The sequence below is a fragment of the Ranitomeya variabilis genome, chromosome 2 (assembly GCF_051348905.1).
Source record: "Ranitomeya variabilis isolate aRanVar5 chromosome 2, aRanVar5.hap1, whole genome shotgun sequence".
NCBI lineage: Eukaryota > Metazoa > Chordata > Amphibia > Anura > Dendrobatidae > Ranitomeya > Ranitomeya variabilis.
Window position 1 is genome coordinate 172,233,957 of NC_135233.1, and position 22,499 is coordinate 172,256,455.

The 22,499-nt window shown below is 39.9% G+C and overlaps 1 protein-coding gene across 28 annotated transcripts in view; it reads left to right on the forward strand.

The window, feature by feature from the left end:
- The window catches only part of AFDN (afadin, adherens junction formation factor), a 359,169-nt gene that overhangs the window by 171,055 nt on the left and 165,615 nt on the right, over positions 1-22,499 (forward strand). For all 28 annotated transcript variants that reach the window (XM_077283193.1, XM_077283195.1, XM_077283199.1 and 25 more), the window contains 3 exons: positions 8,159-8,268; positions 11,179-11,240; positions 15,035-15,240. In XM_077283193.1, the coding sequence (XP_077139308.1) occupies positions 8,159-8,268; positions 11,179-11,240; positions 15,035-15,240 (378 nt within the window). The remainder of the gene's footprint in view (positions 1-8,158; positions 8,269-11,178; positions 11,241-15,034; positions 15,241-22,499) is intronic.

Genomic DNA, 22,499 nt, shown 5'->3' on the forward strand with positions numbered 1-22,499 from the left:
TCTGGAATAACATTCTTTGAACAGATGAAACCAAGATCAACCTCTACCAGAATGATGGAAAGAGAAAAGTATGGCGAAGGCGTGGTACAGCTCATGATCCAAAGCATACCACATCATCTGTAAACATGGCGGAGGCAGTGTGATGGCTTGGTCATGCATGGCTGCCAGTGGCACTGGGTCACTAGTGTTTATTGATGATGTGACACAGGACAGAAGCAGCCGAATTAATTCTGAGGTATTGAGAGACATACTGTGTACTCAGATCCAGCCAAATGCAGCCAAACTGATTGGTCGTCGTTTCATACTACAGATGGACAATGACCCAAAACATAAAGCCAAAGCAACCCAGGAGTTTATTAAAGAAAAGAAGTGGAATATTCTTGAATTGCCAAGTCAGTCACCTGATCTCAACCGAATTGAGCATGCATTTCACTTGTTAAAGATTTTTCAGACAGAAAGGCCCACAAAAAACAGCAACTGAAAACCACCGCAGTGAAGGCCTGGCAGAGCATCAAAAAGGAGGAAACAGTGTCTGGTGATGTCCATGAGTTCAAGACTTCAGGCAGTCATTGCCAACAAAGGGTTTTCAACCAAGTACTAAAAATGAACATTTTATTTAAAATTATTGAATCTGTCCAATTACTTTTGGTCTCTTTAAAAACAGGGTGGCACATGTTAAGGAGCTGAAACTCCTAAACCCTTCATCCAATTTTAATGTGGATACCCTCAAATGAAAGCTGAAAGTCTGAACTTCAACTGCATCTGAATTGTTTTGTTTAAAATTAATTGTGGTAATGTCTATAACCAAAATGAGAAAAATGTTGTCTGTGTCCAAATATATATGGACCCAACTGTAGACCCCTTAAAGTCACTTCAAATGTGATGTGGTCCCTTAAAAAAAAATTGAAAATTTTGTTGGCAAAATTAGAAATTGCAGATCAACTTTTAACCCTTTTAACTCCCTGCCAAAAAAAAGTTGTACATGTATTAAATGTTATTTATTAACTATTTTGTGTGACATGGCTATCTGTTTCAAGGTCTTAAGAATTAAGTTTTAAAATTGTGAAATTTTCACCAATTTACCGATTTTATGTAAAACAAATTTTAATATCATGAAGTAAAATGTCACGAAAACTGTCTGTCACTGGGATCCATTGAAGCGTTCCAGAGTTGTTACCTCCATAAAGTGACATTGGTCAGATTTAAAAAATGAGGCCCAGTCATTAACCTACAAAGTGGCTTGGTCCTAAAGGGGTTAATGCTTGAAAATCTTGAAATATAAAGCCACCTTACATTTGACAGTTATGCCCTGTTGACAGGGCTGCCACCATGAATTTCAGGCCCATAATAGAAAAATGTTTGTGCCCCCTTGGGACTCCGCCCAAACTCCACCCAACTCAGCCTACACATCAGCTCCGCCTCCACATCTCAAAGTTTTGACAATCCCCCCTGCCACTCTTAGGGAAAAACTTCACTTCTTCACCATGTCCTCACTGATCACACATTAACAGTTGCCATCGAACACCATATCACATAAATAGCCATCAGCTTTTGTTTTGACCAAAAGATTTTTTTTTTAAGCATGCCACCACAACAAGGTAGACTTTTTTCACTGGGCCCTACTCTAACCTATTAAGCATTTAAAATACTCAATATTCTTTTAAGGTATATTTTTATTTATTTTTCTTTAAGCAAATGTGTTGCATACATTTTTTAAAATGATCAATAATGCCACATACCAGGGCCAAATACTGCCACACCATGACCAGATCACATAGTACTTCCACATAGTGACCAAATAATACCCCGTATAAGGGATAAATATCGTCACACAATGGCAGGACTACATTTACCCCACATGATGATGTCACATACAAGGAACAAATACCGTCACACCATGACCAGATCTCATATTCCCACCAGATAGTGACCAATTGCTACCACATACAAGGAACAAATACTGCCATATCATGACCATGCCACATATCGCCACCATGTAGTGACCGAATAAAATACTGATCATCAATTAAAGCCCTCAATACTAATATTACTGTAAGTGCCACTATACACAGGAACTCTGTACATAGTGTAGTGTGTATAGTGTGCAGGTAATAGTGACATTATGCACACAAGCTCTTGTTTATTTGGTCAGTGTCCAGTGATCACCATTGACATATACATGAGCTCTCACTGGTGACATTATACACAGGAGCTCTGTATATAGTTTACAGTGCATAGCATAAATGTTCAGGTAACAGAGTCATGCACAGTGGAGGAAACACTAAGTGCAACACGTAGAGATGAGGGGAAGGGAGCCCAACACTAGGGAAGAGGAGAGTGGAGACCCCTAGGCAGATCTAAAGTCACCCTGTATGCCCTAAACATCCCTATACAAGTAATATTTAGAAGACACCGCACACTCTAATTGATACTTATGCAAAATAGTGCAAATTTATTGGATATAACACTACACATTCGTGACACATGGGAGCAATATACAATTCTAGGATAAGCGACCACTTGTGGTAACAATTGATGTTTAGGCTCTCCTGAGCCTTAATCATAATATCGCTTGGTAAAGCAATAGTAGGTACACATAGCGAATTCCTCGCTTATAGGTATAAGTGGTACTATTAGATGATAAAGCGGTATATGGCCAGTCGTGGTATGCTGCCCTGTGTGCTGAACCTGGGGTGGATGTCTTGCTATGCGGCGCTTCCGCGCCCTGCTGATGCCGGCGTCCCTATACATTTCATGCACCTATTGCAGAGCAGGAATCCAATCCCTGCCTGACCCTGGCAATAAGCCCTGCTTAGAGAATGACGGGGTGAGCACTTGCCGATCTCCATTACCACTAAAGACAGCTGAGAAAGACGAACAAGGGGAACACTTATCTTGAGTAGACTCAGAGATGTTACACAGACGTCCTACAGCAACACCAAAGTGGATGATATCCGACTTCTATATCTCCAAGCCTCAACAGGGGAAAATGGAAATGTCACTGGCGATTCCCGGCAGCAGGCTGGGAGTTTATAAACACCCAGATCCAGGTGTGTCAATTAGAGCTGGAGAAAGGTTGCCACTGGATTAGTCAGGAGGGTTAAGAAGGTGTCTGCTAAACCAAATGTACAGACCTTCTGCAGCTAGATGCAGTCTGACTGTCTGTAGCTTCCGACGCACACTGACTCACAATTGATGTCTCTAGTTGAAGTCCTTCATCTTCACTTTTCTTCTTCATCCGGCACAGACCGCCATCACTCTTTCAACCCAGGACTTGTCTAAGCAAAAAATGACATTAATCTAGAACACTGCTTCCAGAGCACATTCCCCACTTTTTTCCCAACTTCTACACTAAGTCAGATGAAGAAAAGAGTGTTGCCCTACGCAGTAACAGGACCTCCCCCTCAATTCTTTATTTGCTCTCCCTCACCCTCAATTCATCATTTGGTGTCTGCCATCGCCACCCTCAATTCATCATTTGCTCTCCCCCACTTCAATTCATCAATATTTGTTTGCCCCATCGTATCCTCAATACAGCATCATTTACTCTCCACCATCCTCAGTTCATCATCATTTGCTCTCCCCCACCCTCAATACAGCATAATTTTTCCCCCACACCCATTTAATTAATTAATTAATTAATTAAAAAAAAATGTTTTCATACTTCTCATATGATCCCCTACAGCTCCACTTCTGGTGTCCAGCGCACGTACTTACTGGTGCGATGACTTAATCACGGAGGCGCAGTTACCTGACACCAACATGTCAAAGAAGAGTCGAAGGGAACACTCCTGCACTGAGATGTCTGCCGCAACCCACCCCTGCCCCTGGGGCCTGGTGAGCAGAAGCAAAAGAATGAAGTACTTGGACTGGAAAACATGAGTATGACCAGGATACCAGCTTCAAATCGCATTCCAGGAGAATCTTGGATGTTTCCTCATGGGCAGTGGCGTTTGCTAGTTTAAAGTTAATACTGCCTGGATGTAGGCACAAAGGGGAACCCCGAGTGCAACAGGTCTGCAATAAGATTTGGTGGAAGTAAAGACTAAGGTTTTAGTTGTTTAGGTGCATACTAAACACTGAAGGCCTCCATGTCTAGACTCCTAAGATGTGCACCCTCTACTTACCCAAAAGTACAAGAAAAGTCTGCTTCAGTATGCTCACAACCATAAAAATAACTCATAGAAGTTTTTGGATTCTACTTTATGGATCGTTTTGGGCCTATTGATCAAGATACGTCTGGAAAAGGAGTAATATGATGTATACCTTAAAGAACGTTCTGCCTACAGTAAAGCATGAAGGTGGCTCAGTAATTTTGGAGCTGCTTTGCTTAGTCTGGCACTGAAGATATACAGCACATTAATGGAAAAGTATATTTAATCAATTATCTGGAAATCCTAGGCGAAAAAATCGTGCCTTCTGTGAGGAAGCTGAAGTTTGGGAGTTTATTGCAACTTAGAGTAGGACAATGATCCAAAATATAATTCAAAGTCCTTCAAAACTGTGTTTCATAAGAAGCACTGCACGATTTTGGCATGGTCATCACAGTTGTTTGATTTAAACACCAATAAAAATCTGCAAAGTAGACGTGGTAGCACGCAAACTCAAGAATATTTGTGAACTTTACGTGATTGCCCTTAAGGTACCGTCACATTAAGCGACGCTGCAGCGATATCGACAACGATGTCGATCGCTGCAGCGTCGCTGTGTGGTCGCTGGAGAGCTGTCACACAGACAGCTCTCCAGCGACCAACGATGCCGAAGTCTCCGGGTAACCAGGGTAAACATCGGGTTACTAAGCGCAGGGCCGCGCTTAGTAACCCGATGTTTACCCTGGTTACCAGTGTAAATGTAAAAAAACACCAAACACTACATACTTACATTGTCGTGTCTGTCGCGTCCCTCGCCTTCAGCTTCCCTGCACTGTGTAAGCGCCGGCCCTAAAGCACAGCGGTGACGTCACCGCTGTGCTTTGCTTTACGGCCGGCACTGACACATTCAGTGCAGGAAGCTCTGAGCAGCAGCGCGGACGCCGGGGGACGTGACAGACATCAGAGGGTGAGTATGTAGTGGTTTTTTTTTTTTTTACTTTTACAATGGTAACCAGGGTAAATATCGGGTTACTAAGCGCGGCCCTGCGCTTAGTAACCCGATATTTACCCTGGTTACCATTGTAAAACATTGCTGGCATAGTTGCTTTTGCTGTCAAACACGACGATACACGCCGATCTGACGACCAAATAAAGTTCTGGACTTTCAGCAACGACCAGCGATATCACAGCAGGATCCAGATCGCTGCAGCGTGTCAAACACAACGATATCCCTATCCAGGACGCTGCAACGTCACGGATCGCTATCGTTATCGTTGCAAAGTCGTTTAGTGTGAAGGTACCTTTAGGCTAGGTTTTCTTCAGGATATCTGCGTGAAGCTGATGTCTGACCATGCGTCACATTTGTAACAGGTCATAAAAAGCCAAACATGCTCATCATGAAGCAATTTAAAAACCTTAGACTGCAGTATTCATTAACAATTTCTGACACAGTAATATTTTTCTTTATTTTTTTCCTAACAGTCTTCCAAGAGTCACAACTTTTTTTTCCCCCATATACATAGATGATGAAAAAAACAAAACACAATTCAGTCATTCTTGCCATTTGGTTAATTTTTGTGTGTGTGGCAACATGATTTTTCAAGGTGTCACAATTGCAACTTTACTAAACTTAACGTTTTTTGGGGGGTCTAAGGGGTATCGTTTCTCCTTATGGAGAGTGACATACCATCTCTGGCTTGTTAAGGTAAGGAGGCTTATTCGCTGTGCAATGCTCCTCTGGGAAATATAATATGCAAATTGCCTCTTCTGAGAAAAAGAGGACTTAACTCTATAGCGCCACCTGTTGGAAGTAGCGATCCTACAAGTCACAATCAACCCTTTAACAAGTCGTGCAATCTGACTTATAGATGGCGCTATAGAGTTTAAGTCCTCTTTTTCTCAGAAGAGGCAATTTGCATATAATGTTTTTTTGGGGGCAGCCATGGGGACTTTGAACAATAAACCATACAAAAACAACTTAATTAGCCCAGCTCGATTAACAAAACAAGTTGTGTCTCCTAATTCAGCACTAAATGCCAAACCTAACCATTTCCCCACTTCTTATTTACATTGCCAGATGCCATGACCATTTAAAGGCATCTTGCAATTGTGTTGTGCAGGGTCCTTGGGCATTTAACCCCTTCACGACATTTGATATTTCTATATATCATGGAAAGGAATGAGATCCCAATTGCGGAGGTATAGATACGTCATGGCGATAGCTTGAGCACAGGACCTGTGGGTGTCGCTATCTGGTGTTCAGCTAACATGATAGCTGACGCTTGGCTCTCACTGCCAGGAGCGATGCCTGCATTGCCACCAGTAGTTTAACCCACTAAATCCAGCATGATCTAAGAGGCTTGTCAGTGCAGCACTGACAGTTATAAAGCATTGCAAAGCTTTAGAACCTCTATCAGAACCTTGAAAGTTGAAGTCCGATAAAGGGACTAAATAAAAAAAAAAAGTACTAAAAAAAAAATGGTAAAAATGGTATTAAAAAAAAAAAAAAAAAAAATCACAACCGAATATTAAAAAATATTGTGCCCATAAATAAGAATTTATAATGTTTTCATCATACCGACAAACAAAAAGAGAAATAAAACGCTATCAAAAGGACTAATGTACACACGTGGTCAAAATTGTTGGTACCCCTCGTTTAATGACAGAAAAACCCACAGTGGTCACAAATAACTTTAATCTGACAAAAGTAATAATAAATAAATAAAAGATATATGAAATTGAACATAGTTACACTGCTTTTCAACCACGCTTCCACAGAATTTTTGAAAAACAAAACTCATGAAATAGGCTTGGACAGAAATGATGGTCCCCCTGAAAATAATGTGACAAAAGGGACATGTTAAATCAAGGCGTGTCCACTAACTAGCATCACAGGTGTCTACAATCTTGGAATCAGTGAGTGGGCCTGTATGTAGGGCTACAGATACTCACTGTGCTGTTTGGTGACATAGTGTGTATCACACTCAACATGGACAAGAGGAAACGAATGAAACAGTTGTTTCAGGAGATTAGAAAGAAATTATAAACAAGCATGTTAATGGTAAAAGTTATAAGATCATATCCAAGCAGCTTGATATTCCTGTGACTACAGTTGCACATATTATTCAGAAATTTAAGATCCATGGGACTGTAGCCAACCTCCCTGGATGTGGCCCCAGGAGGAAAATTGATGACAAATCAAAGAGCCGGATAATACAAATGTTAACAAAAGAGCCTAGAAATACTTCTAAACATATTAAAGGTGAACTTCAAGCTAAAGGAGCATCAGTGTCAGATGGCATCATCCGTCGTTGTATGAGCCAAAGTGGACTTCATGGGAGACGACAAAGGAGGACACCATTGTTGAAAACAAATCATAAAAAAGCCAGACTGGAATTTGCCAAACTACATGTTGACACGCCACAAAGTTTCTGGGAGAATGTCCTATGGACAGATTAGACAAAAATTGAACTTTTTGGCAAGGCACATCTTGTTCTGTTCATCCTCCTATATCAATACTTTTGTTTCCGAATGGTCTGCCATTTATCATACAATCAAGCACTTAAGTATATTCAATACTAATTTCATTGTTTGATAGTTCACCCGGTGCATTTTAATATACTTCATTGCTTTGCTCAGTGTACCTCAAAAGTAGTTGTCGACAACATATGGGGTATCTGTGGACTCAGGACAAGTTGCAAAACACAATTCTGTGATGTACCTAATTCCGTGAGGCATCTAGTTTACAAAATGGGGTCACTTGTGCTGGGTTTCCCTAGTTAAGGCACATCAGGTATCATTCCACAGTAGAGCGTGTCTTCCGTGCCGAAAGCACCAGAATATTGGTCAGATCACTGCTTCTAACTGAAGTGGTTAAAGCTCTTTAATAGCGAGTCTGTTTTCCAAAGATTTGCTTATTACATATTCTTTTGAGGGTTTTTTTTCACACTTTTTCCTCAGCAGAATTTGCCTGTTAAAAATATAATTAAATAGAATAAAATAGTTGTGTACCTGTAACATACCATAATAAATATAAATAATCTGTTTTTATCATTGTTTCATTGCAGGTCACCACTAAAGTGGATAATGATAGGATACCTGGCACTGCAGAACGTGGCATGGTAAAACCAATCGTCCGACATGATAAGCAACATGAATATCGAGCACAGGATGGCAGGTAACGATCAAATGCAAAAATAACTGAATGCAGTCTCATCAAAGGGACCATAATTTCAGAAAATGACATACATTTTTTTTTTTTTTTTTTACTAAAAACCAATTTGTAACATGCCAGAACAAAAAACGGACCCAGCTATTCAGTTTACAATTAAACTAAGAATAAGTACTCAGTTACTTTCATTCGCAATCACCGTGGCTTATGTTGGATTTACTTGTTGAATGACATGCAAACCGTTAAATTGACACTATTCGCCATTCGTAACAGCGAGCAAATTTGTTCGTACTCCCTCTTATTTGGCAGTCTGTAGCACTTACCGAATAAGCTGCAGCTGCATGTGTCGCGGCTGTGTGACAGTCACAACAGTTGCATGGAGATCCTGTTTGTTGGTCTATCATGCATGTGCTGTGACTGTGACACATGCAGCTGCAGCGCCAGTCAGCCGGCACGATCCTGGAAGCCGGGTTCCCTCTGCAGCTTATTCGATCAGTGCTATAGCTTGCCGAATAAGACGGAACCCCAACAAATTCGCTCAACTCTAGTAACAGCCTGTTTATAGCAGCTGACAACAAATCGTTAACATGAAATTTTATGTGCACAGAACGATTGTATTATCAACTGGACGTCTCACAATTACAGAGGACTATGTGTCGCATGTTTTTTTTAGGCCAGCTTAGGCACCCAGTGACTGAGTTACCAAGCCTCATTTCTCAAATCTGACTTGTTGTGTGACAACTTTAGAATAGTTCTATGTACCCTAGCGAATTTAAGATTGTTTAGTGACACATTGTGCTTGGATTTTATTAGCCAGTTCAAATTTTTTTTTATACCTTTTAAATTATCTCCTACGTTATTTTTTCTTGTCTTCCTATCCCACCCACTATTGGCAATCAGTAATGCAAGTGTAGAGTGTGCTTTGACGTAGTTACCAGTTGCCGTATTCTTTCTTTTACAAATCCACTCCAACATCATGTGCTACCGCATTCGTGACCCACCGTCCTATGTGCACTGGAGGTCACTTTCTTAATGTAAGTCTGAGACTCAAAACAAGTCTTTTTAATTGTTTTTATGTTTTTGAATTAGGGTGCCCTTTAATTTCTCAATTTATGATAGATGTGCAGCTTTGTGGCTTTAACTCCTTTTTTGTGGTATATCTGATTATCTGACACTGGCTGGCGCTCCAGGTTTTTTAGTAATCAGATTTACAATTCATTTGGGACCGTATCACTTTTGCGAGGCCTGTATATTGGAAAAACCCCAAAAGGGATCCAAAAAAAAAAAACCACTCATATTATTCAAAACTGCTTTCAGGAAGTTTAATCCTCCAGGTACTTCATAAGACAGAACGCAAAATGGTATGAGTGGCTAAAAAAAAAAGTTTTGGAGCACCAGAGACTCCAAAACAGGAGAAACCCCCACGAGTGAGCATATTTTAGAAACTGGACACTTTGAGGAATTCATCCAGGGGTGTAGTGAGCATTTTAAACATATAAGTGCTGTGTACAATTTTATAAGATTTGGCTGTGAAAATGAATAATTAAATTTTTTTCCCCCAAAAGTTGCTTTAATCTAAAATTTTTCTTTTCCATAAGTGGTAATAGTAAAAAATGGATACCACAATTTGTTAGTCAATTCCTCTTTAATGCCAAGGTATATGAAGATATGTTGTCAAAAGCAACAGGGTGCATATGGAAGGAGCGCTATTTGATATTTTTGAGCACACATTTGGCTGGAGTAGATTGAAAGCGGTGTTGCATTTTGCGGAGCTCCTGAGATGCCAAAACAGCAGAAACCTCCCACAAATAACCCCATTTTAGAAATCTACACCGCAGTTTACCCCAAAACCCTATAAAAGTTAACATATGCAAACCAAAGCCAAATTATGGAAAGTGTTGCAGTAAGGAAAAAATGCTATTTAAACTGGTCCTTATGGAGTTTAGTCATATTTTTACTGATACATTTCTTTACAGCTAAGTATTCAAAGGAGGATAACCATCTTTACTGAAGTCATGGGACTATCTTCCTGTGAAATGTAAAACTTACCCAACTTTCACAGAATAGAAAACCTAGAGCAGCAGCGCACCACGGCAAATTTTTGACCGATCCCATTTACCATTTCATTTTACCCTGGGAGATTTCACAGATGGCATGATGACATTGAAGCATGTTCAGCAGACCACGTGGGGCAGCAGCCCATAGACCCAAATCCAGGACTGTCCCGCTGGATTTGGGATGGTTGTGACAAATTGATTTTTTTTCATTCATTCATTGTAGCAGTCATAAGTTTTTCATTTTTACATAAGTGTCATTATATGAGGTCTTGCTGTGTTGCACCTGTAAAGCCGTGTTTGAGGGGGGAAAAGCATAAAAAAGCAGCAATAATCAGATACGATGTTTATTGTGGTGCCCACAACTTCAGAAACCATGCAGACAAATCGCAGCTTTTGCGATACATGTTAACAGAGCCTCAGTGTTGCATTTTTGTGACATTCTTTTATGGCTAAAGTGGAGAAAAAAATCACCAATTTTTTTTTTATTCCATTTACCAATCATTGAAATTCATCTATTTTTTTCAATACTTTTATTAAATACCAAGCTATGGGGAGACAGAGGGTGCCTCCCACTCTAACTACTTAGATGCTACGGTCGCTATTGATCACTGCTAGAAAATCTAATCTAAAAAGATGGCAATAGATTGGTAGTGCCCTCCTGCATATGTACAGAAGCCATCATGGGGGTGGTGTCGCTTTTAAATGTTGAATACAGTTTGATAATATAATCTTTAAAGTCCATTAAATTTATAAATTAGGATACATCTGGAGCTGTCTCTTATTACCCCTGTTCTAGACATGTTGACATTTTGTTTTTTCAACAAGCGTTTTTAGCTTTCTATGCTTTTTTGTTCTGTAGAACCCAGGAGTCTCATGGATCAGATCATGTATTGCCTGCAAGTATTGAGTTCAGAGAAAATTGTAAGTATTGAATTCATTTAGCTTCTTGTTTCCTACTTAACTCAATTTGCTTTTTTCCCAACATTTGTTCATGTATAATTATTGCCATATTCTGCAAACTTCGCGATTCTTAGTCCCTTAAAGGCTGCACGAGACTATCGATCGAAGTGAAATATATTCATGTCCTACAGTAGGACTAAGTGAAAAAAGTGGTAAAACGTGTCAAAAATCAAGCAATTGCAAAGAAAACCTGTTTCGCAACTAAGAACGGGACTTTTGCATTAAAACAAATAACAAAAGTACACATAATTGGTGTCACCGCAGCCTGAAATCTGTCAAGTTATTTATTCGATTTAGCGACCACTATACAAAAAATTAAACATGCCAAAAATATTGCCTTTTCATCATAAGGACACACAAAAACTTGAACTAAACACAATAAGAAGTCATGCGTAAAAAAAAATTGTATAATTGAATACTCCAAATCGTTACACAAAAAACAAGTACAAATACGGCTCATTAGACAAAAAAGTAAAAAACAAAAAAAAAGTTACAGCTCAGAACATTGAGGTTAAAAAAAAAATTAATTGTCTTTGCATCGCCATGTTATGAGAGCTGTAACATTTTTTTTTTTTGTCAAAACAAAATATTTTTAGTGTGTAAAAGTAGCAAAGCATGAAAAGCTGGTATCGCTATAATCACGACTAATAAATCTGATCACTTTTACCACACCGTGAACCATAGAGAAAAAACATAAAAACAGCTCAATTACTGGTTTTTGTTCATTCTGCCTCTGAAAAATAGGAATAAAAAGAGAGAAAAAAGTTATGTACACCAAAATGGTACCAAAAATATCTTCAACTATTTTTTTTTTTTTTAATGAAAAAGCATTTTTACTCTGTGATTAGTAACAAAACATAAAAAGTTATGTTTGTTTTGTTGCAATTGTACTGAACTGAATGATAAAGAAGTCTTACCAGTTATACCACATGAAAGTCATTTTCTTGTACTCCTGTTTGATTATTCATTTTGCCTCTTAAAAATCATCAAAATGCTTGGTTCACATTTATCGTGTGCTCTCCGCTACGTGCTTACGTCTGGGTTTTTGTGCAAATCCCCCAAAAAACTGGATTCGGACAAAATCACTCACCATAATGAGGCAAATGGAGTCACTTGAACTCCGTCTGGCCCCTGTTTCGGCGAAGTCCCATCATTTTAGGCATCTTTTTTATTGTACAGATGTGGTCGTCCAGAGTTCTGTGGATGACTAAAAAGATGGCTCCAACTGGAGCAGACACCAAATAGTCCAAAGTGACTCCATCTGCCTCATTATAGTAAGTGGTTCCCAAGCGGGTCTCATCTGAATTGTGTATTTGTGGAAGTTAAACGGAAACCCCGATGTAAGTGCTCAGTGTAGAACACAAGAATGTGATCCCAGCCTTATACTGAAAGCAGTTTAAAAATAAACCAATAAAAACCCTAAATAATCCTGCACAAAACCAGCCCCCACTCAAGGTCCATCATGTCACTGGAAATATAGAGGAGTTTCCACATTACTGGTAGAACAAAGAGTATTTAAAAAGCAGTATGGCTCCCACCCCCTCAAATAAAATCCTCAAATTCAAACCAACGCAAGCGATCACATGTTTAGCGTTACTGAAGCCAGGAGATCCCACTTAACAATTTGCGGGATTAATTTCTACAGAAGCACAAGCTGGGCACAATATTTGGGCACTAAACTGGCATAATTGCAATCCTCCCGAATAAGGTATGGCTTAGATGTTACAAATTGAAAAAAACTGAGGGGCCAAAATAGTCACTGCAGTGGTAGATTATCATTGAGAGGTGCACTTACTAACATGGGGTCAGTTTTAGTGTTTGTTTTTTTGCCTTTGGGACTCTACAAATGTCGCCCACAAACTATTCTAGCAAAATCCACACATGGGGTATCACTGTTTTCGGACGAAATTGCATAACAAATTTTGGGGTCCATTTTCTCCTATTACCCCTCATGGAAATCATAAATTGTGTAGTAAAACAGTATTTTAGTGGGAAAAAAATAATTTTTCATTTTTTTTCAATCCGTGAAGCACCTGAAGTGTTAACACATTTCCTAACCGCAGTTTAGAATAATTTGAGAGGTGGTTTGTAAAATGGTATCACTTATGGAGGTTTTCAGATCTAGGCCCCTCAAAGTCCCTTGAACACTGAATAGAATAGGTCTGTAAAAATTTGGATTTGTAAATTTCCTTGCAAAAAATGAAAAAGTGCTGCTAAATTTTAACCAATACAACACTGTAGAGAAATATAAAAAAAAAAAACTGTTTGAAAAGGGATGCTGTCATAAAGTAGACACATGGGAAATGTTATTTATTAACTATTTTGTGTGGCATGACGATCTAGTTTAAGGATTTGTAAAGGAATGGAGGATAAGAGTTTGGATCCACGTTCTGCAGTTGTAAGAAAGTCATTTTATTATGCATATCAGGCTCGGAATGAGCCCCTGTTTCAAATGTAAACTTCACACTATTTAAAGATGTAACCATTGAAAGTTTGAAAATGTCAAATTTTTGAATTTTTATCAAATTCCAGATACTTTCATAGAAAAAAAAAAACCAACGTAGCGACTTACCGTAAATTAACCACCATTATAAAGCACAATGTGTGGTGAAAAACATTCCCAGAAGAATCACTGTGATGTATAGAAGCATTCCAGAGTTATTCCTCATAACATGATACTGGTCAGATTTGAACAATAGGGCTTGGTCATTAACCCCTTTACCCGTCCCCCCCCCCCCAACCAAACCTGTTTTCACCTTCATGGCCAGGCCAATTTTTTCAATTATAACCAACATCATTTTACGAGGTAGTAACTCTAGAAAACTTCAATGGATCTCATGGACTGTTTTTTTATTTTTTCTTGACATATTGCACTTTACGATAGTGGTAAAATTTCTTCGATATGACTTGCGTTTTTGTGGGAAAAAAAAAGAAATTTGGTGAAAATGTTGCAATTTTAAATCTGAGTTGTCACACAAAATAGTTACCGTTTATACTCGTGTATAAGCTGAGATTTTCAGCACATTTTTTTAGGGTTGAAAACGCCCCCCTCGGCTTATACACGAGTCATGGTCCAGAAAGCCGGCGGGGGAGGGGGAGCAGCGGCAGGAGCCGGTGGCTGTGACATCATACTCGCTCTCCTCACGCCGTTGCGGAACATCCGTGCATCTCCGTTGTCCCGGTGTGGCAGCGCTTCCTGTGCTGAGCTGTCACGTGGTACCGCTCATTAAGGTTAGGAATTTGCATGCGTCTCCACTCCCATAGGCGATACCATGCCACGCACGTGACCGCTCAGCACAGGAAGAGCTGCCATCGGGACAACGGAGATGCAGGGACGTGCAGCGATAGCGAGGAGGGTGAGTATGACGGGGGAGCCGAGCCATGCATACAAGATGGGATGGGTGGGAGCTATTCATACAAGGATGCAACGGGGGAGCCAAGCCATGCATACAAGATAGGACGGGGGGGGAGCTATTCATACCACAGGGGGAGCCACACAGAGCAGGACGGGATGGGGGGAGCCACACAGAGCAGGACGGGGATGAGGGTATAATACATACCGGCTTATACTCAAGTCAATAAGCTTACCCAGTTTTCCGTGGCAAAATTAGGTGCGTTGGCTTATACTAGAGTATATACAGTAATGCAGAAATTATTTGTTAGTAAAACTTAAGTTTTTGTAGTGACCTACAAATAAGATGGTGTTTTTTTTCCTAATGATATATATATTTATATATTTTTTTTCTTCACTTCAGCGGAAGACTCATTCCTGTCTGCTATCATTAACTATACCAATAGTTCAACAGTGCACTTCAAACTCTCCCCAACATATGTGTTGTATATGGCCTGCCGGTATGTATTGTCTAATCAGTACAGACCTGACTGCAGTTCTGCTGAACGTACTCACAAGGTTATTGCCATTGTCAACAAGATGGTTAGCATGATGGAAGGTGTTATACAGGTTGGTAACTTAATTTATCATTTTCACAAATATTTTCTATGCGTGTATATTGTGAATGCGTGTAATATAAATCTATGGTGTCTTCACACCTCATGATGAATGTCCCTTTGTTGATGTGTAATGTATTCTCTTTTTTTTCTCTTTCTCCTTCATACACCTAGTCTTTAAAGTATTGTATGTAATATATTGTGTGTCCAAAGTAAAATAGTGACTTTTAATATAACATTAGGCCAAGTTTACACTGTGTTTTTGCTGCGTTTTTTATGCTAATTTTCAGCTGTGCTTTACTGTACCAGCAAAGCCTATGAGATTTCAGGAATCTCATGTACACACATTGTTTTTTGTCATCAGTATTTTGTGCTATTCATATTTTTTTGGACATGGATCATGTGACTTTCAGCGCTTTTCCTCCCATTGAAAGCAATGGGTGATGAATAAAATGCTGATAGAATGAAAGTAAGTAACTACAGCAGTATATGAAGCCCATTTTTTTTGTGATTTTTCCAGATTTACCATCTTGTCTTCATCACCTGAGATGGAAGTTTGGATTTGTACAGTTAAATTAAATTAGTGATGCACCTCCCCCTGCTGTTACATTTGTATGTGTATTTTTTCATGAACATATGTGTTGTATTGATGACCTTTGGACTTTGGAATCCTGAAAAATGCACAAAAACATGCGTTTTTGACGCTGCTTCTTTTCTGCCAAGAGATCAGGTTTTGCTTCAGAGAAAAAAGCAGCAAAAAGCCTAGTGTGAAAGTAGCCTTATGGTTTCTTTACATATATTTATACATTCAATTTCTGTGAACAAGATTTTCCAGTGATTATTGCAAAGTTGAAGAAAAAAAATAAAAAAACTACTTGTGCAAATATACCCTTAAAATACTCATATGTAGGTGCTTTCACGGCAGTGAGGTTTCTCCTCAGCTTTCCTGGGCCGGTTTCAGAGGGCTGCGGAGGCATTGTCCTTCCTTTCCCCTTCCCATCTTTCCTTTCTTTTTCTTCCTTTCTTATCTTTCCTTTAAGCCTGACATTATACCATAAGCAACCACAGCTGCTATCAGGGATAAATAACGATATATTGGGTGGATTCTATGGATAATTAAAGCAATTAGAAATAGATTTCCGCTTAGAGAAATAATTATCGAAATGGAGCAACAGGTGGTGGAAAATACGAGATGCTAAGAAAAAACAGAAGAGTTGAGTAAGGAATATATACAGCAATAACTAATGAATATGATTCTGCGATTATACCAATCTGCGTGAAGTAAAACACTATTTTGAGAAGTTTTGTAACTACTTTAGTCTATATGTATGTTTGTATTTGTGATATGTTGCACTATTTTAATACTTTAATAAAAAAAGATTAAACATAAAATACTCATATGTAAATGAGACTCAACATAAGTGTTTCTGTGAATAGAAAATAGGAGAAACAATGTTTTGTGGCAAGGTTCCTCTAGGACTAGGAGTCTAAAACATGGCCCTTGGGGCCCTCATCTGTAGCCTGCAGAGCACTTGCGCTTCAGAAACATTCCCTGGGCAGCAGATAGCAGGAGGAGAATGCTGGCTGTTCCTCAACACTTCTCATCACTGCACTGGATTTTGATTTCCTAAAGGACAATGCCACTTTCCATTAGGATGTTAAAAGGCAGTAGTTATTCACTCTGGGATCCCGGGGCGAATGATGCTTAGCAGCTTTCAATTCAACCGGCTAGCAGAGACCAACCAATTTTTTTAAATTCTGGCCAGTGTCACATTAAGAGATGATGATAATTCTGGAACGCTTCAATATATTCCAATGATTGAGATTATGTTTTTGTGACATGTTGTATTTCCTGTTAGTGGTAAATTTTAGAATTTTAGTCAACATGATTTGCATTTATTCATGAAAATATCAAATTTAATTTACAACTTTAAAATGTTTGTAATTTTTAAACTTTTTTATTTCATTAACCCCTTTCTGCCATATGACGTACTTCCAGGGACTGGATAGTACGTCATGGGCGATCAGCTGCGCTCATGGGGGGAGCGCGGCCGATCGCCGACGAGTGTCAGCTGATTATTACAGCTGACATCTGGCACTATGTGCCAGGAGCAGTCACGGACCGCTCCTGACACTTTAACCCCCGAAACACTGCTATCAAACATGATCGCAGCGTTTTGGCGGCATAGGGAAGCATCGCGCAGGGAGGGGGCTCCCTGCGTGCTTCCCTGAGACCCCCGGAACAGCGCGATGTGATTGTGTTGTTCTGAGTGTCTCCTCCCTGCAGGCCCCGGATCCAAAATGGCCGCAGGGAGGTGGCCTGCAAGCACCTGCTGAGAGCAGGCATCGGCAAGCCTGCAGCACTGCCTGTCAGATCGCTGATCTGACACAGTGCTGTGCAAAGTGTCAGATCAGCGATCTGACACTATAACATGATGTCCCACCCTGGGACAAAGTAGAAAAGTGAAAAAAATAAATAAAATCATAAATAAAAAAATATAAATATTGTTCTAATAAATACATTTCTTTATCTAAATAAAAAAACAAAACAATAAAAGTACACATATTTAGTATCGCTGCGTCCATAATGACTAGACCTATAAAACTGTCCCACTAGTTAACCCCTTCAGTGAACACCATAAAAAAAGGCAAAAAACAACGCTTTTATCATACCGCCGAACAAAAAGTGGAATAACATGTTATCAAAAAGACGGATATAAATAACAATGGTACCGCTGAAAACGTCATCTTGTCCCACACAAAATGAGCCATCATACAGCGTCATCAGCGAAAAAATAAAAAAGTTATAATCCTCAGAATAAAGCGATGCAAAAATAATTATCTTTTATGTAAAATATTTTTTATCGTATAAAAGAGCCAAAACATCAAAAAAAATATAAATGAGGTATCGTTGTAATCGTACTGACCAGAAGAATAAAACTGCTTTATCAATTTTACCAACCGTGGAGCGGTATAAACATCATAAAAATCCGCTAAAAAACCCGCGATAAATAGTAAATCAAACGCCACTTCATCACCCCCTTAGTTAGGAAAAAATAATAACATAAAAAAAGTATTTATTTACATTTTTCCCGTTAGGGCTACAGTTAGGGTTGGGGCTAAAGTTAGGGCTTGGATTGCATTTACGGTTGGGATTAGGAGTAGGGGTGTGGTTAGGCCTCTCTGACCTTTCCGGCGCCTGCGCACTGCAGTACTTTGCTCTGCCCTCAACAGGGCAGACAAAGCACGCCTGCGCCGGAGCCGCGGCGTAAAGACCCGAAGAGGACGTCATGAAATGAAGATGGGAGGCGCCGGAGCGGAGCGGAGATACCCATTTGACCAGACCGCACCGGGACCGCCCCTAGGTGAGTATAATCTAACGTCTTTTTCTCCTCTTTCAGGTAACATCGGGGGCTTATCTACAGCATTACAGAATGCTGTAGATAAGCCCCTGATGCCGGTGAGCTTACCTCACCAGCCATTTTGGGGGTGACGGGTTCTCTTTAAACTTTTTTTTTTGCAAAACAAAGCTTTTGCATCTCCATATTTTGAGAGCTATAATTTTTCCAGATTTTGGTCAACAGTCATGTGAGGGCTTGTTTTTTTTTTGCAGGACAGCTTATTGTTTTTTTGGTACCATTTTCGGGCACATAACATTTTTTGGTTGCTTTCTATTCCAATTTTTGGGAGACAGAGTGAGCAAAAACCAACAATTCAGTAATAGTTTGTATTTTTTTTATTTTATGCTGTTCAGTCTGTAGTAAAAGTGATCAGTCAGCTTTATTCTTCGGGTCAGTATGACTACATTGATACCCCGTTTATATATTTTTTCTTTTGCTGCTTATAGACAAAAAAATTATAAAGAATTTTTTTTTTTTGCATCACTGTATTCTAAGAGCCATTGCTTTTTTATTTTTCTGCTGGTGCAGCTGTATTATGGCTTGTTTTTTGCTGGACAAGATGACTTTTTTAGCTATGCCATTTTTATTTACATTTGTCTTTTTTATTACGTTTTATTCCCCTTATTTTACCAACAGTATTATTATTATTTATTATAGCGCCATTTATTCCATGACGCTTTACATGTGAAAAGGGCATACATAAGAAAAAACAAGTACAATAATCTTCAACAAAACGAATCACTGACTTGTACAGGAGAAGAGACCCTGCCCACGAGGGCTCACAATCTAAAATATATGAAATAGCATAGTTTTTTGACAATTTTTTTTTTATTTATTTTTTTTGCAGTGTTCACTGAAGTGGTTAACTAACGTGACCGTTTTATAAGTCGGGCCATTCTATTTCTGACTATATCAAATGTGTACTTTATTTTTTTTATTTTATTTCTTTTTACATAAATGTATGTATTTATTGGATTAATATTTTTCTTTTTTTTGTTGTTGTTTAATTTGTGATTTTTTTTTTTTATAGATTTACAATTTTTTTTAAACTTTACCCACTATGTCCCAGTATGGGACAACTGCTTTCCCTGCCCTTATCACTGATCCTAATACTCTGCAATGCAAATTGTCTCTTTATTTGTAAATCAAAGGGGTGTTCTTAAATTGTTTTAATTAGGCTGCATGAATATAAGCAAGTTTGCAATTGAGTTGCTTTATCTACCCGCTATCATTCTCTGTGTGAGATTTGAGGCCCAATTCATCAAGACTGATGTTATTAACACAGACATTGATGATGCATTGTTTTATATTGCATTTAATAAAAAAAAATGTTTATTTGGTGATTCCTGTATTTGCACACTTCTTTTCTCTCAATTTGTTTTCACTGTTGTCCTATATACTTTTAAACTGAACTCTAATTACCGTATGTACTCGAGTATAAGCCGACCCCCCCTAATTTTGCCACAAAAAAATTGGAAAACTTAATGACTCGAGTATAAGCCTAGGGTGGGAAATGCAGCAGCTACCGGTTAATGTCAAAAGTAAAAATAGATACCAATAAAAGTAAAATAAATTGAGACATCAGTAGGTTAAGTGTTTTTGAATATCCATATTGAATGAGGAGCCCCATATAATGCTCCATGCAGTTCATAATGGCCCCATAAGATGCTCCATATTAAAATATGCCCCATATAATCCTGCATAAAGGTTAATAATGGCCCCATAAGATGCTCCATAGACACATTTGCCCAATATAATGCTGCACAAATGTTGATTATGGCCCCATAAGATGCTCCATAAAGATATTTGCCCCATATAGTGCTGCACAAACGTTATGGCCCTCATATAGTACTGCACAAACGTTATGGCCCCATATAGTGCTGCACAAACGTTATGGCCCCATATAGTGCTGCACAAACGTTATGGCCCCCATATAGTGCTGCACAAACGTTATGACCCCCTTATAGTGCTGCACAAACGTTATGGCCCCCATATAGTGCTGCACAAACGTTATGGTACCCATATAGTGCTGCACAAACTTTATGGCCCCCATATAGTGCTGCACAAACGTTATGGCCCCATTATAGTGCTGCACAAACGTTACGGCCCCCATATAGTGCTGCACAAACGTTACGGCCCCCATATAGTGCTGCACAAACGTTACGACCCCCATATAGTGCTGCACAAACGTTATGGCCCCCATATAGTGCTGCACAAACGTTATGGCCCCCATATAGTGCTGCACAAACGTTATGGCCCCCATATAGTGCTGCACAAACGTTATGGCCCCCATATAGTGCTGCACAAACGTTATGGCCCCCATATAGTGCTGCACAAACGTTATGGCCCCCATATAGTGCTGCACAAATGATACGGCCCCCTTATAGTGCTGCACAAACGTTACAGCCCCCATATAGTGCTGCACAAACGTTATGGCCCCATATAGTGCTGCACAAACGTTATGGCCCCCATATAGTGCTGCACAAACGTTATGGCCCCATATAGTGCTGCACAAACGTTATGGCCCCCATATAGTGCTGCACAAACGTTATGGCCCCATATAGTGCTGCACAAACGTTATGGCCCCCATATAGTGCTGCACAAACGTTATGGCCCCCATATAGTGCTGCACAAACGTTATGGCCCCCATATAGTGCTGCACAAACGTTATGGCCCCCATATAGTGCTGCACAAACGTTATGGCCCCCATATAGTGCTGCACAAACGTTACGGCCCCCATATAGTGCTGCACAAACGTTATGGCCCCATATAGTGCTGCACAAACATTATGGCCCCCATATAGTGCTGCACAAACGTTATGGCCCCCATATAGTGCTGCACAAACGTTATGGCCCCATATAGTGCTGCACAAACGTTATGGCCCCCATATAGTGCTGCACAAACGTTATGGTCCCATATAGTGCTGCACAAAAGTTATGGCCCCATATGATGCCCCATACAGACACTTGCCCCATTTGCTGTTGCTGCAATAAAAAAAATAAAAAATCACATACTCACCTCTCCGTCGCTCAGACCCCCGGCACTTTCAATATTCACCTGATCCTCATTCCGGCGCCGATCTGTCTTCAGCGTCTCCTGCACTGACGTTGAGGCAGAGGGCGCGCACTAACCACGTCACCGCGCCCTCTGACCTGAGCGTCACTGCTGAAGATGGAGCGGCGCCGGAAGGAGGAGCTGGTGAATATCTCGCAGCGCAGCGCTCCCCTCCCCGTTATACTCACCTGCTCCTGGCTCTGTGCAGTCCCTGCTTCCCCGCAGCTTCTTCCTGTACTGAGCGGTCACAGTTACCGCTCATTACAGTAATGAATATGCGGCTCCACCTCTAATTAGACAGCCCCCGCTTCCCCTCCCCTGCTGACCCCTGGGTATGACTCGAGTATAAGCCGAGAGGGGGACTTTCAGCCCAAAAAAATGGGCTGAAAATCTCGGCTTATACTCGAATATATACGGTAGCTTACGTCATTAAACACAAACCGAACGGGTCTGGGATAGGGCTGCCTTCACACATCCATGTAACACTTCTTAGTACTTTTCTTATTTTATCTTGGATAGGATGTCAGTGTCCTATCCAAGATAAAAAGGAAAAGCACTAAGCAGTGTTACATGGATGTGTGAAGGCAGCTTTTTTCGGTAATTGATTCATACAGACATCAGTTTCAGGGTGCATTCACATATCAGTGTGCAATATCCATGGACATCTGCCTCAGCCTTTAAAAACTAGTCAGTGTTTCCAGTCCTATTCTCATCCATTCTGCGAATCGGACTCTGCCATTAAAGTCTTTGGGGATCTGGTGGACACGGATGAAGCTAGAAGGACATTCTATGTACTTGGGGCTTTCATACTACCGTA